This window comes from Octopus bimaculoides, chromosome 2, assembly GCF_046866305.1.
Source record: "Octopus bimaculoides isolate indiv1 chromosome 2, ASM4686630v1, whole genome shotgun sequence".
Lineage (NCBI taxonomy): Eukaryota > Metazoa > Mollusca > Cephalopoda > Octopoda > Octopodidae > Octopus > Octopus bimaculoides.
Genome location: NC_142929.1, coordinates 132720831 through 132737021, shown reverse-complemented (window position 1 = coordinate 132737021; position 16191 = coordinate 132720831). Strand labels below are relative to the sequence as shown.

Sequence of the window (16191 nt, the reverse complement as noted above, 5' to 3'; positions counted from 1 at the left end):
ATCAGATGTGGTGTGCAAGAAAGACAACTGTGCTGGTATGGTCATGTGGCGAAAATGGATGAGGATAGCTGTGTGAAAAAGTGCCAAACCCTAGCGATTGAGGGTACCTGTGGAAGAGGTAGACCCAGGAAGACCTGGGATGATGTGGTGAAGCACGACCTTCGAACATTAGGCCTCACTGAAGCAATGACTAGTGACCGGGACCTTTGGAAATATGCTGTGCTTGAGAAGACCCGGAAGCCAAGTGAGACCATAGCCTGTGGCCTATGCCAGGGGTGTAACCAGCCCACTTATGCGTACCTTTCCTTCATTGGACACTAAACTCTGCTTGCGAAGACCTGTTGAGGCAAGTGAAATTGAAATTGAAATCAAATTCGATGACTGGCATCTGTGCTAATGGAGCACTAAGTGCACCATCCGAGCGCGGTCGTTGCCAGAGAAGCTGACTGGCTTCCATGCCGGTGGCTCGTAAAAAGCACTATTCAAGTGTGATTGTTACCAGCGTCGCCTTACTGGCACTTGAAAAAATATTTGAGTGAAGTCGTTGTCAGTGCCACTGGACTGGCTCCTATGCAGGTGGCACGTGAAAAGCACCATTTGAGCGTGGCCGTTACCAGTACCACCTGACTGGCCCTCACGCCGATGGCACGTAAAAGCACTCACTACACTCTTGGAGTGGTTGGCGTTAGGAAGGGCATCCAGCTGTAGAAATTCTGCCAGATCAGATTGGAGCCTGGTGCATCCATCTGGTTCACCAATCCTTAGTCAAACTGTCCAACCCATGCAAGCATGGAATGCAGACGCTAAAAAAAATGATGATGATATATATATATATATATATATATATGCACACACAAACACACACACACACACACATACATACATATTGTGCTTCCAGAGTCTGTTTCATGGAGATGAGTAAGTCTCCTCAAGAACCACATATTGCCAGTCACCTTGGTCCTTTTTCATCTCCGCAATAAGTTTCAAGGTCCTGAGATGAACCTTCAGCACTTCATCTCATATCTTCCTTGGTCTCTTTATTTTGCAAACTACATCTACATTATCTGATCAGCACTTTATTATACAGTTGTCCTCATCCATATGCATCGGATTTCCGTACCATTACAGTCTTCTTGCACACAACATCTGTTTCCTCTTATGTCTAATTTTTCTCTCAATACATTTGTACTTTGTTGATGATGCACTCTTACATTGCTCATTCAAAAGAATATGCTAGCTTCTTCATTCCACTCTTCTCAAGCCCTCTGCAATCAAGGCTCATGTCTCACTACCATGTGGTACCGCAGTTCTGACATAAGCACTATAATTTTTCAATTCCCAAGCATTATACTAATACATCTGTTTGTTTTCTACAACACCTGTCTTTGTCTATTGTTTTTTTTGTGAATTCTCCCTATATATATATATATATATATATATATATATATGTATATATACACACACACACACACACATACATATATGTACACATACACACAAATATATAGCTTCACACATATATACAAACACACTCACATACACGCATATATGTATATATATCTAACTATATGACTTCCATATAGTTTCCGTCTACCAATTCCATTTACAAAGCATTGGTCATTCTCATGCTCCACCAGAAGACACTTGCCCAAAGTACTTTGCAACAAGACAGAACTTGAGACTACATGTTCATAAAGCAAGCCACATAGACATATTAATCATAAGCTTTATGTTCTATGGGGAAAATGAGAAGTTTCAATGGTGATTTGTTAGCTGTAGGAGTGGCTGTGTGGTAAGTAGCTTGCTTATGAACCACATGGTTCCGGGTTCAGTCCCACTGAGTGGCACCTTGGGCAAGTGTCTTCTACTATAGCCTTGAGTTGACCAAAGCCTTGTGAATGGATTTGGTAGACGGAAACTGAAAGAAGCCCATCATATATGTGTATATATGTAAATATGTATGTGTGTGTATATGTTTGTGTGTCTGTGTTTGTCCCCCCCAACATCGCTTGACAACTGATGCTAGTGTGTTTACTTCCCCGTAACTTAGCAGTTTGGAAAAAGAGACCGATAGAATAAGTACTAGGCTTACAAAAAATAAGTACTTGGGTCGATTTGCTCGACTAAAGGCGGTGCTCCAGCATGGCCGCAGTCAAATGACTGAAACAAGTAAAAGAGTATATGTAATGTCTTTGAATATGAATCAAAACCATTTTGCTAACTCAACTTGCTGAAATTTTCTCTCATTAGCAACTCATTTAATTTTCTTTTTTGTCTTTTGTTTTAAAATATAAATCTTCAAAAATATATAAATAGGATTTTAGATTAATTTTTTTTACTTTCATTTTGTCTCTTGTTGAACTTAGAGATTAAGTAGTGCATATGCTTACAAAATAATGAAATATGTTTGTCACCTTTTTTTATTATATATTTTTATGTTTAAACTGTTTTAGTAAAAATTCCACGTGATTAACATGGATTATATGAAAAAGTCAGATGGGAGCATATGTTATATATATATATATATGTGTGTGTGTGTGTGTGTGTGTTTATGTATATCCCTTATTTAATTCTTAATCAGCTTTCTGGAGATGACCCCTCAGAGCTTAAGTTAGCTTTATGTTGATTTGATTCATAATTGTTATCTGTTAGGAACTGTTTAACAAAAAGATTAAAAAAACTATATCTATAAAAATTAAGACAAAAACTACAACAACAACAATAAAATCAGATAATCTCTGGGGATGAAAACCTTAAATGATCTATAAATACTTATTATTAGTGCCACACTCTTGTCTTATGTCTTATAAAATGCCACAATGATTTAGGATTATTAACATACATGATCTTATGAAACCAAATTAATTTTTGCTGTTCTTTTTATTTTAATTTTCTTTTCTCTTTTTCAAATAGAATTTTAAATTGGAGCAGAAATAAATCTGGCAATTTCATTGTAATTTAATTTGCTTCCTTTCTATATTTTTTTCCTTTTTTTTTCTTTACATAATTTCTCAGTGAATTGTTTTCATGTAATTATGTATCAGTGTGTGTGTATATGTATATATGCTCACTCACAGATCTTGTTACATGAATAATTTAAGCAATCAAGTATACATGAAAATGATTTATCAGTTTTAATTCATTATATTTAGTAAATTGAATATAATCTCAATAAATATAATTAGCCTAATATTATATACTTGTGAGATTTAATTATTTTATGAGGATGAGGTAGGATTTATGAGTGAATATCATAAAATCTTTTCACTGTGCATGTATATTTTTAGCCATTGCTTGTAAAGAGAAACTGGTCAGGGAACTAGTTTTGTACATATCCATATAACATATATATAATGTTGGATGATGGTGATGTCATAGAAATATATATATATATATATATATATATAAATATACACACACACATACACACTCACACATCATCATCATCATCATTGCTTATTATCTTACCTTCCATGCTGGCATGTGTGGGACAGTTTGACAGGAGTCAACCAGGCAGAATCCTGCACCAGACTTCTGCAACTGATTTTTACAACTGGGTGCCCTTCCTAACACCAACCACTCAGCAGAGTGGACTTAGTGATTTTTACATGGCACAAGCACAGGTGAGGTCAGTTTTGGCAAGGTTTTTATAGCTGGATACCCTTCCAAATGCCAACCACTTTACAGTGTGGACTGGGTGCTTTTAAGTGGTACTTGCACTGACAGGGTCACCAAGTACTTGCAAGACAAAAAAAAAATCTCTTTTGGAAGGGGAGGGGGCTTTGGAGGAAGTGATCTTGTGTCAGATGATGAAAGGTTATAATGAGACAGAGAGACAGAAACAGGTGTCTTGCTGTAGAGGAGGTATGAGGTTACTCAGCTGGGGAGAGAGAGAGAGAGAAATCAGGAATGAAGGCAGAAATAGGTGCACTGCTATAACGGAAATACATGGTTACCCATCCTGAGGGTTGTGCAGGAGAAGGAGAGAGAGAGTGGGAGACAGCAGAATAGAGATGGTGGCCAAAGTGCCTGGCATACTCAAAAAGGATGGAGACCAGAATATAAATGGGATGGTTGAGTAAAGGAAGAGAGAGGTATAGATGGTGGCAAGTGCCAGGGCATACCCTAATGTTATTACAAGGCACTTGGTATAACAAGCTAAACATATATATATATATATATATATATATATATATATACACATGCAGGCATATAACACACACACACACACACGCACACACACACATATGATGCTTGATGATGATGTTGTCAGCGTACATACACACACACACACATCTCTCTTCATCTTCAACAGATTGGAGTCTGGTGCAGCTCTCCAGCTTGCCAGCTCTAGTCAAACCATTCAACCCATACCACCATGGACAACAGACATTAAATGATGATGATGATGATATGTATGTGTGTGTGTGTGTGTATATATATATGTATATATGTATATATATATATATATATATATATATATATATATATATATATATATATATGTATATATATATATATATATATATATATATATATATATATATATATATATATATATAGTTGCTCTTATGCAAAAGTGTTGTAAGTCCGAAATGTTTCTTCAGAAAATGAAAAAAAAAACAGTTTGACCATTCCATTTCTTTTCACATTAACAACAGTTTCAGCTTAACGATAAAACTTTGTTGGGTGCATAAAATTGTAACTCCATGTATGATAAATTCAGTCAGAAATATTTTTGAAAAACTGTTGTATGTAGGACTTACAACACTTTTCTACCACAAATTTTATCTGCAGTTCGCTGGTATAGGCTTTGGAACTAAGATGAGACCTGACTTTCCTAAATTGTTTGTTGGTTATGCAGAGGCTCAAATTTTTGCCCATTTTACTGTTCCCATCCCTGAACTGTATGATAAATACATTGTTGATTGCAGTGGATACACTACTCTCACTCATGTTTAACTCTCAACTCACCACTTTATCAACTTAATTGATTCCTTCCACCTAGCCCTTGAGTTCACTTTCACAGTTTCCTCCTTTTCTGCCAATTTCCTTGATATCTTTGTCACAATTGAGTACCCAAGACTCGATCTTTGATCATCCACATTCTGTAGACTGACTGATTCTCTCTCTTACTTCAGATTTGCTTTTTCCCACCCCAGCCACTCATAGTCTTCTATCCTTTTTTTGAAGACAGCTCATGGAATCCCACAATCATACATTTGTGGCTCCCTAGAGGTCATGTGGACCCCAGGTTTGGAACTATTGTCATACAGATTTTAGATTACACTCTTTACTAAATAGCTATGGTCTGCAATGATATATCACTTGGAATTGTACATAAATTCCATTAAATTACCTAATGATGTGATTATAAATATAAAAGATTGCAACTAATTTACATCCTCCTTCAATACTAATTAATTAGGTCATTTAGGTAACAGAAGCTAACAACTTCTAAAAGCCCATCAAGAATTTGAAAGAATTCATAGGTAGGAATTTCATATAGTGTGTCCAATGTAAATTGTTTCACAAGCAATGGGAAAACAGACTTACAGAGAAGATGGACTCCATATATGGCAGATGTGTATTTAGTGGCAACTATTGCAGCACATTTGCTACATAATGAGTTTTATCTTTTCTCTAAGTTTGTGATTCCATTGCTTGTGCACTCATACTTCACATAAAGTACTCCATATGATTTTTCCTATCTACCCTTTTATTTTTTTGCATATCTAAACACGACTCACTTCCCAGATGACAGCAGCATCCTGTTTTCTTCCATGTTAACTAGAATTTTCTCTTTGCTAAGTTTATTTTAAGTTCTTTTAATTTCCTTTTGTATTTGGAAGTTATTCCCAAATTTTTCAGCACATTCAACTTTGAGAACTAGATCACCAACTTACAGAAATTCTCATACACAGCTGGTCTTAAACATCTCTGCTATGTCCCAGAGGACTTTAATAAACAAGATAGAGTTGAGAACTGAGCCTTGATGAATACCTATTTGCTTGCTAAATTCCTCACTGAACTCATTGCTAACTTTCACCTTCACGACAGTATATCTGTAAATGGCCAGCATGGCTCACAGTTCATTCAGTTACACTTAGTTTTCTTAATAAACACCATAATACAGAACCAAGATTTTCTCTAGGTCAGTGAATACTACGTACAGTGGTTTGTTCTTTACGAAGAACATCTGTAGTAGTTGTCCCAGGAGGAAGAGGGCATCAGTGGCAGAAACCCAAACTGCTTCTCATCTAAATTAATTTTCTTCCTAATTAGTTGCACTATATGCTCTCTGTTGGCTGTTTTGCAATCACAACTGATCACACTGAATGATGTTTCCCTCCTTCTCTTTTCTCCTTCTTTCTCTCTCTTCCTCTCTCCCTCCCTTTTACTCACACACTCAACAGTTTCATTTTAAAATTAATTCAAGTGGATAATTGGCCACGTTCAGCTCTGGCAACTCATGAATGAAGCATATCATTTCTCAAATTTCAAAGAAGCCACAATGAATGTGCTAAGTTTATGTAAAGTGAATAATTATTGTTTCTATTACTTCTATTAATATTTAATTTCTCCCTCAACTGTTAGACATTGTAACTGAATAAAATTCTACATGAAACAAATGTGGACTCTGCAAGCTGCAGTGGAGACAGCCTGTCTGGGAGAGATGCAACTCCATATAAAAACTGGTACAGTGTAGAGGGGATGCTTCAGTCTTGTCTTACAGCCTCTTGTATGGTTGGAATTACAAAATGCATTCTGTCCAAACTCTTAAATGTTTAGTGAGAGAAAGGGCATTCTGTTGTTAAAATAAAAAAAATAGATAGCAAAAATCACTGAAAAAAGAAATCTAATTGCATGTACATTGCCAGCATTTACTACGATAGTGCTGCAGATGGAGGTGTGCAGGTGCAAACCTCATCAGTCATAATTGCACTATCACACCAACTTTTGCTTTCAGATGCAGGAAATAGACATCTAACTACCCAGAAATCACCGGAAATTCTTCTGTCCTTGAAACTTCAGGGTTGCCACCATCATTGTTGGCATGATGAAAAATAATACTGGAGAGATTGTTGAGATGCTGGAACAGAGATGAATAGATTTATGCTGTGTCAGATGGAGGGAAACGTCAGTCAAACTCTTCATAAGCAAGGGACACAATTACACAATCTCTTTGGTTTGTAAAAAGTACTGAAGTTGGTGGAGTAGACTTATTGGTGGAAGAGAAATGTATAAAGTTGAGTATATGACAGAATAATAAAGACTAGACTGATCTGAGGCAACATTGCAATGAAAGTAATTTTTGCATATGCACCACAATCAGAAGTGACAGATGAGCAAAAGCATTGTTTTTCTGAGCCCAGCTTATCATTATGGCTGGTGACTTTAATGTGCATGTTGGGAACAAACTTAATGTCTGACCCAATATGCATGGTAGCTAAGATAGATCTAAGCTCTCGGATTTTTGTGATGCAATTAACCTAAACTTTGGCAAAAAATTAAACAAAAATACAAAAACTGGCACTCCATCTATTATGACAATGAGTGTTCCAGTTGATTCAATCAATGGAAGAGCCTGTTCATGAAATTAATATGCACGTGGCTGAGCACTCCACAAACATGCATATCCTTAATGTAGTTCTGAGGGAGATTCAACATGACGAAATGTGACAAGGCTGCCCTTTGAATTACAGGTACTACTCATTTTAGCTTGCTGAGTTGACTGGAGCAATGTGACAAAGTGTCTCGCTCAAAGAGACAACACACCACTAGGTACTGAACTCATGATCTTATGATTGTGAACCCAGCCACTGGATCACCTTTCACTCAGAGTAACACACACTTCATACTCACCACACAAAAAGAGACAGGCAGATTGTTATCCCAATGAAGACTGTATCAATAAACATTGACTATTGTTAGTGATATCAGACTCGGAATTAAACTGATATTTCTCAAAATGGGCATTACTGCTTTCTATTGGTGATAGAAAATTTGGAGTACTGAGTGCAGAGGAGGTGGTAGGGGAGTGATAAATACATGTGTACAGTTTTTTAGGCTTTGTCTGCTGTTTAAATATTAATTAAAAAACAAGTACATAAATAAATGAGTAAAACTGAATATGTACCACATATGCTTGTAAATGATAAGCAATAAACTAAAGTAAAATTTAAAAGTATTATTTATGATTTGATTTTGAAAATCATAAAAAAATTGTGGGTATTTTTATACATGCAGTAAAGGCAGTCATTGCATCTGTAGCATTAAGCAACATCTGGACTTGTGTGTATATGTACATGTGGTGTATTAAATTTTTCTGAACCATAGAAAGGGGGCATTGAAAAGGGGCAATAGCTAAAACAGTTTCAGAAGCCTTGTGGTAAATGTACCTAGAGACTTGACACACTCTAGAGAAAGATGGTATCATTGTTATTATCATCATCATCATCATAAATGTTTAATGTCCATGTTCCATGCTGATGTCAGTCATATGGTTTGACAGGATCTGACATATCCCAGGACTGCATCCTGCTCTAGTGTCTACTTTGGCATAATTTCTATGACTGGATGCTCTTCTTAATGCCAACCACTTTACAACATGTGCAGGGTTTTTGTTTTTTCTTTTCTTTTCATGCCACCAGCCAGCAGTAGTGAAGTTGCCATCTAGTTTGCAAGACTGTGAACCTTGAGGGGGCTGGCTTTATGCTAGGGGATGAGGAGTGGAAGCTAAATAATCTTTTGGCCAGATGTAGGTTCAGGGACTATATGACAATGTATGTCAAGGAAAAAGTGATAGAGACCTATAATATAGCAGAACTGGAAATCATTTACTGGAGTAAAGTTTCAGTCAGTAATGGGAGGGTTTGGTAGATAGTGCTGTAACAGCTAACTGAGGAATCTGGAAAGAATAGAAGAGAACAGGAGTTGGGGTAAGAAACAACAGTGGGTAACTAGAAAAGGAGACAAATGTCAGGTATACTTAGTAAGGAGAGATGTAGCTAGAAGTTTTTCAATGTCCTGCTACATAGATATGAGGTGTTCTGGATAGTAAATAAGTGTGTCAGTATTAATTCAGGAGATTGTTACTGAAAAGTCTGTATGCAATGATTATTTTTGCACTTGTTTCACTAACAGCGAGAAGAAGGAAGCATAAGTTAAGTTACTATGAGAAGTTGTTGCATGAGGGGAATGCAGAGGAGGAGAAAGAGAAAACGAAAGAGAGACAGAAAGCAGAACTACCTGTTAATAGACCCATCAGAGGGATCAGTTATTTAAACTGACAGCTTTTATTGTTAAAATGCCTATGAAGGATATGAAAACTGGGAAAGCAGCCAAAAATATCAGAGATAGTTCCGGAGATGTTGAATCCATCCAGTAGAGTTGAAATCATATTGTACCAGAAAGAGTTACACTAAGTGACAGAGCACTGTTAAAATTTATGTTCTACATGAAAAGTAATGAATAAAAGAACAAGTTACAAAAAGTCATAATTCTGATTCATGCCATATATGGAAGCTTCATTAGATTGATGTGAAACCATTAATCATCATAGTGCTATCTTTAAATGAAGAGCTATGTCTAAGTTAAAACATAATATTTAGAGAATCTGTAGTATCTAATTTGATTGGATCTTTTCCTTTATATTTTTCAGAATTGCAGTGGACTGGAAGCGTTTTTCTTAGGAATCTACAATTTAGTAAGTTTATTTATTAATTTATTTTCCAATATTTTATTTGATTCTTTTTATATTTCGAGTCATTTTGTTAAAAGATGATTTATTAAAAAAGAGAAGAAAAAAAGCAAATAAGTTAAAAAAATTAAGTTTGTGTTTTAGCAATTTGAAGTAATATATGATACACAAAGCCGATTGATACAAATGTATTTGATTAGTATTTTCTTCACATCTGTAGAGATGATAAATACCCCTCATTGTTGTCTTCATTTAACAGAGAAAATAAAAAAACTGTTCTTAAAACTTGTGTTTTATTCTGTGTTTTATACTTTCGATTTTCATTGCTTTCTTTACTTGACTTACTACTACTTTCTGTCTCCTCTTTTACCTTTTCCAATGAATTGTAGTGCACCTGAGCACTGTATACAATAAGCTCCTTATTATTTCTATCACTTATGCTCTTGTAGATCTTGTTGAAATGTAAGAGGAAAGACTGAAGTGTGATCATAAAATCTTATAAAAATGTGATATACATAAGTGAATCTAAAGATTCATTCTTCAACAGTGTTAATTACAACTTTTTTTTCCAGTTAACTGAATGATTTAAAAGCTATGGAATTTATGTCTATAAGATTTTTAATAAATTTATAAATAAAATATATTTGTCACAAGTTATTGATATGGTGTTACAACATCAGCTGATATGCTATCACTTCGTATCCTTTTACCTGCATTTTGTTTCATCCGTAGAAAAAGCTTAAAATTCATTAATCTAGTAAATATAGCTGTTAGTTGGCATATTAAAATGTTCCAGTTTACTGTTGTCTTTAAATAGTAGAGACACTGTATACTTGGCAGTTGTTCTGTTGATTTTAAAATCTACAGAAGAAGAGATGGGGCAAATCTGCGAGTAATGTTTCTGTGAATAAGTCCTATTGGTCAAAATTTAGAAAATGTAATCTCTAATCTAGAGAGAAACGACCTTGTCGAAGGAAAGATTTGATGACTTATATAACAGTACTCTTTACTATTGTATTGTTGTTCTTATCAAACCTGGTCCAGCAGACCCATGATCTAGACATGACAACCATAACTGCTACACATTTTTAAAAGTATTGAGGACTACATAATCTAATGTGTCCTCTTTTTTAATGTAGGAGGTGGCGGGATTTGGGTAAAATTTTACTGCTATATCATGCAAGTTGAATGACTAGTGAGTTACTGCTGATGGCATGATTGCTTATTCATATTCCTGCACAGGCATTGCACTGTGTCACTATTTAAGATACTCAGCTTTCAGTGTACCGTGTAATTGTTTATAGATGCTGTGTAGTGTTACAGTTGAGGTAATTCATAACAGATAATCATTTCATTAGTATTTTATTGGACGGATGTGTTGAAAGTAAATCCTGTGAATAAAACTGGCATTCATACCAATGAAGTAGAAGAAATACCTCTGAGCTGCTTAGCACAGTGAAAACTTAGGATGGTTGAGTATACCTCATCTTGGTTGTGTGGTCAAGAAGTTTGCTTCCCTACCACAGGATTTCAGTTAGGTCCTATTACATGGTACTTTGGTTAAGCATCTTCAATTGGTCTAGGCCAACCAAAGCCTTGTGAGTGAACTTCGTTGATGGAAACTGAAAGAAAACTCTGTGTGTGTGTGTGTACATGTGTGTCTCCTTTTGTCTTGACATTGAATGATAGTTGCAAATGAGCATAACTATCATACAAGCTGTGTTCTTCATTTCTTATCTTCTGTGAAAGCATGTCGGGGCATGGGAAACGTTACATTGTTTGAAAATAAATGAGAGTTGGTGATGAGAAGTGTTTCTAGCCATAAGAAATCTGGTTCAACAAATTCTGTCTGACCCATGCAGGCATGGCAAAGTGGATGTTAAAATGATGATGATGATGATCTCTCAGAGACAGGTAAAGTAACAAGAATTTATAGTGAAAAATCCTATATAAATTACTCTCAGTCAACAGTCTGCTACTATTTCAAGTCTAATTCGGCCCAATTATTGCTGCAAGCATTTTGCCATTCAATGAATGTGTCGATTGAATCACAAGATATTGATGAATGGACTGGTTCGTAAATATATTGACTGTTGAGTGTTTTTATTTATTGTTTATTTAATTACTTAATTATCAGTTAATTAATTTGTTTCCATGGAATATTTTTTGTAGTCAGTTAGTCAGTTATAATGTTGGAGAGGTGAATTATTTTTGGTTTTAAATAGACATGCTGAGCGTCAAATATTTGTGAATGTAGTGCTGCACTCAAAAAACAACAATTGCTGTGGAAGGGTTTCCATTCATGCCCCATGGAGCATGAGGGCAATATATTAGCCACTTTTCTACCACTCCCCTTCTAATTATGTTTAGATGCCAAATATGCATTATTAAATGCAAAAGGAATGTAGAAATAACTGATTCAGTAGACCAATTGATTATTTGCAAAATGTAATCCTCTGCCTCATAGTACTGAGTTGTAATCATGCCAGGGATAATTTTATCTTTCTTCATTTTTGGGTCAGTAAAATATTTACTGGTAATATACTGGAGTCAATTTAATCAGTCGAATTGGAGGTTTTGTATCTAATATAAAGGGAATTGTTATTAATTTTATTGCATTTATGGTTCTATTATATTTATTATTAAAAAAAAGTGTTGTCACATAGAGTTCTAGGTTAAAGATCTATTTAGTTTTATCCCTTTATGGTTTGAATACCATCGATGTTAGCTTCACTTTTCCTTTCTCTGGGACTGGTGGTATATAAATTATAGCTTAGTACTATAGCTGATTTAATTGACTTAACTCTCCCTGAAAACGTAAAACCCAGTCTAAATGTTAGAAATTAGGTCACAGTGAGAACTCACTGTGGATTGGTTGAATTCTTACAGCATCAGACAAAATGTTTTGTAGCATTTCTTCTGGCTCTTTACATTGTGAGTTCACATTCTGCCAAAGTAAACATTGGCTTTCATCCCTACTAGGTCAGTAAAATGAAGTGTCAGTTTATGTTGGGGTTGGTAATATTGTCTAAACCCACTCCACTCCAAATTGTTGGTTTGGTGCTTAAATTAGAAACAATTAGCATTCATGTGTATAACATAGGTGGCAAGTTAGCAGAATTGTTAGTGTGTTGGACAAAATGCTTAGCAACATTTCTTCCAACTCAATACATTCTGAGTTCAAATTCTACTAGGGTCCACCTTGCCTCTCATCTCTCTCTGATTGATAAAATATAGTACCAATCACGTGCTGGATTCCCCCTAAAATTGCTGGCCTTGTGCCAAAATTTGAAACAGTGTGTATAATGCCTCATTGGGAGGATGAAGTGGTGGAAACTGTATACTAACATATTAGAACTAGTGTCTTCATCTCATTTGCTGTTATAATTACAATGCTTCTACCAGGGTACTCTCTGGCCTTCTTCAGGTGTCTGCTATACTCAGTAATGTTCTTAGAATTTCACTCTAAATTCTGTTTTAAATCCACTGGTATTGATGGTCTCATTCCATTGCTCATACCTGGGATATCTTATTATTAGTTATTCAGCTACTTGTGATGTATTATCAGTTATTCTACTAGGGCAGTGGGCTGGTAGAACCATTAGTACACTGGGCAATATGCTTAGTGTTGATGTCCTAGTTTAAAATTCCTCTAAGGTTGACTTAGCCTCTCATCCTTCAGGGTTAATAAAATAAGCACCAGTTGAGAATTGGGGTTGATGTAATCGTCTTACCTTCTCCCCCTCCAAAAAATTGCTGGCTTTGTGCCAAAATTTTAACCATTATTAGTTATTCTACAACTTAAGATATAGTATTATTATTTATTCTGCTATTTGTGGTCTTGCCTGAACTTGAGTGTATATTTTTTAACTAACTCAAATAATCAAATCACAATCACTTGCTAAATTACTAAACTTGACTTTTAATCAGTGCTTATATTCACCATCCTAATGTCTCATAGCTTAGCTTGCGGGTGTGAATTCAATAAAAGGAGTACAACAAACAGTATATTCTCTGAATTGAGGGGTTGAATTGATAAACTGTGCTACTTAATCTGCAAGTCATGTAGTCTCGTGTCAAAATGAAATGTTATTAAAGGAACACAATGACTTTGAAATAAGACATGATGCCTGTGAAGTTTCAAATTCTACTGGTTATATATATGGTTAAGAGTTCAAAGCATACTACAGCTGCCATGGACAGGGTTCATAACTCTACAAGCTTCAGTCTGACTAGCGTGTGTCTTTCCTGCTTCATGGTTATCTCAGAAATAGGAAAGATATGTTTGTAAAAATAGCTATTTCATACAATTGTCCAAATTTGAAAATAGCTATTCCATTCGTGCAAGCATTAGCTATATGGTTGTTTAAATTTTGGTCAAGAGAACTGTCAGAGGGGATGTAAAACTTGTATTTCTGGCTGTGATGTTTTGTGTAACCATGGTCGGCCATCACAGTGGTACACCATCACTATAATTTTGTTGTTATCCACTTGTTGCAAATAGCTAAATGACAGATGAAAATTTAACATTCCTTTCTAGGAGAATTTTTCATTTAGATAATGAAAGAAATGTTTCTTGAAGGAACAGAGTTATTAAAGACATATATATCAGGCATTGGATATGTATGCTGTGGAAGGATGTTTAAGGAGATAATATGACCTCCTCATATAACTGCAGGCATATTGTATGCAGTTGTATGTAAGTTTATGTAAACTGTTGTGACAATTATTGTGTGGAGGCACATGGCTTAGTGGTTAGGGCATTGGAGTCATGATTGTAAGGTTGTGGTCTCAGTTCCTGGACCAGGTGATGCGTATTGTGTCCTTGAGCAAGACACTTCATTTCATGTTGCTCCAGTCCACTCAACTGGTAAAAATGAGTCATCCTGTGAAAGACTGGTGTTCTGTTCAGGGAGGAATATATACACACCAGAAAAACCAAGAAAGCAGCCCTATGCTCCTTACAGAGTACTGTGGACTAACCAGTGACAATTATTGTACCTCACAGCTTAACCAGCATAAGTCTGTAACATCATCTAGTATATGATGTTTGATCTGCCATCTGTTGTATAGCTGCATTAGACTTAGATCACATTTTGGATACATTACAAAAAAAAAAAGAAAAAAAACATACACCAGTAAACAAAACATGTCTGTGTGAAATTATGATGACATTGAAGATGATGATAATGATGAACTGAGGATAGTAACAACAACAGCAGTGGATTCAAACTTAAAACCATTACCTAAATACCTGATGTTTCATCTTACCAAATGTGAAATTTAGGAAAAAAATAAATTTTCCTCAAAATAATATCAAGTTTTAAGTCAGCTATTACATGGAATGATTACCCAAAATAGTACAAAAATATATAAATAAGTAAATAAATAAAAAGTCTTTTGTGAAATGGAAGTCAAAATCTGATTTGACAGGTCTCTCTCATCACTTATTGGTTTCCAATCTGCTCGTATATAATAGCTAATTAATTCAACTTGTCTCATTCCTAATTCCTTATCTAAGCTTGATTTATCAAATTAATCCTTAATTTGAATAAGCTGAAGCTATTACTGATGAAATCTTTGAACATTGATACATCTAACTGATTTGTTTAATATAGTTGTTCTCTATAAACTTTGAAAGATATCTAAACTAAAATTATTTTCAAGTTTTTCTTTTTTTTTTTCAAATCTGTTTTTTTTTTTTTTTTTTAACACTTTTATACATTCTTTACAGAAAATGTTTCTTCTTAGGGTTTCTGACTATGAGAATAAAAATTAGAGAAAGATATAGAGCCAGATAAGACAGATAGGATAGATAAGATAGTTGCACACAAATTAGTTAATTTTTTCCAACAGCTTAATATCTGCATTTTTCAACTAGGTTATCGTTATTTGAATAAAACGCCTTTTTAAAAAAAACATAGCCTTATAAATTGCTATGCCATACACAATCTATATTGAATGAAAGGGTATTTAGAATGCTCTGGAGGCATGATTGAGGCTTGCTATAGTCATTATACTAGACCCTATATAATTCAATGCACCTTATGTAAGCTATATCGTATATTTACTCAAATAACAGAACTTTGAAGAACTACTCAGCAGTGATACAATGTAAAGTAAACTGTAGGTTATGACTCCCAAACCCAAATCTCAGATAATTTCACCACAAAATGTAATCACCTCTCCATGGGACCTTTAACTAGTTGCTTGACCTAACAGAAATAACAACCAACTTTTCTTTTGATTCACAAACCAATAAAGGAGCACCTCCTTGATATCTCTTCCATCTTAAAAAAGTTCATGTTGAAGACTACAGGGAATAATGTAGTACAAATACATGACAGAAGGAAAAAAAAAAAACAGAGAGGGCAGTCATGACTGGAATCCTTTTTATCATAAATCTATCTGAACAACTACAACTGCTGCAATATGAACAACAACAGCAATTATTCAATGATTCCTTCTTTTAGGATAAAGGTCACAGT

At 35.0% G+C, this 16191-nt stretch overlaps 1 protein-coding gene across 2 annotated transcripts in view; it reads left to right on the top strand.

The window, feature by feature from the left end:
* The window catches only part of LOC106867959 (hyccin), a 331646-nt gene that overhangs the window by 60336 nt on the left and 255119 nt on the right, over positions 1 to 16191 (top strand). For both annotated transcript variants that reach the window (XM_014913039.3, XM_014913040.3), the window contains one exon: positions 9665 to 9709. In XM_014913039.3, coding sequence (XP_014768525.1) covers positions 9665 to 9709 — 45 coding nt within the window. The remainder of the gene's footprint in view (positions 1 to 9664; positions 9710 to 16191) is intronic.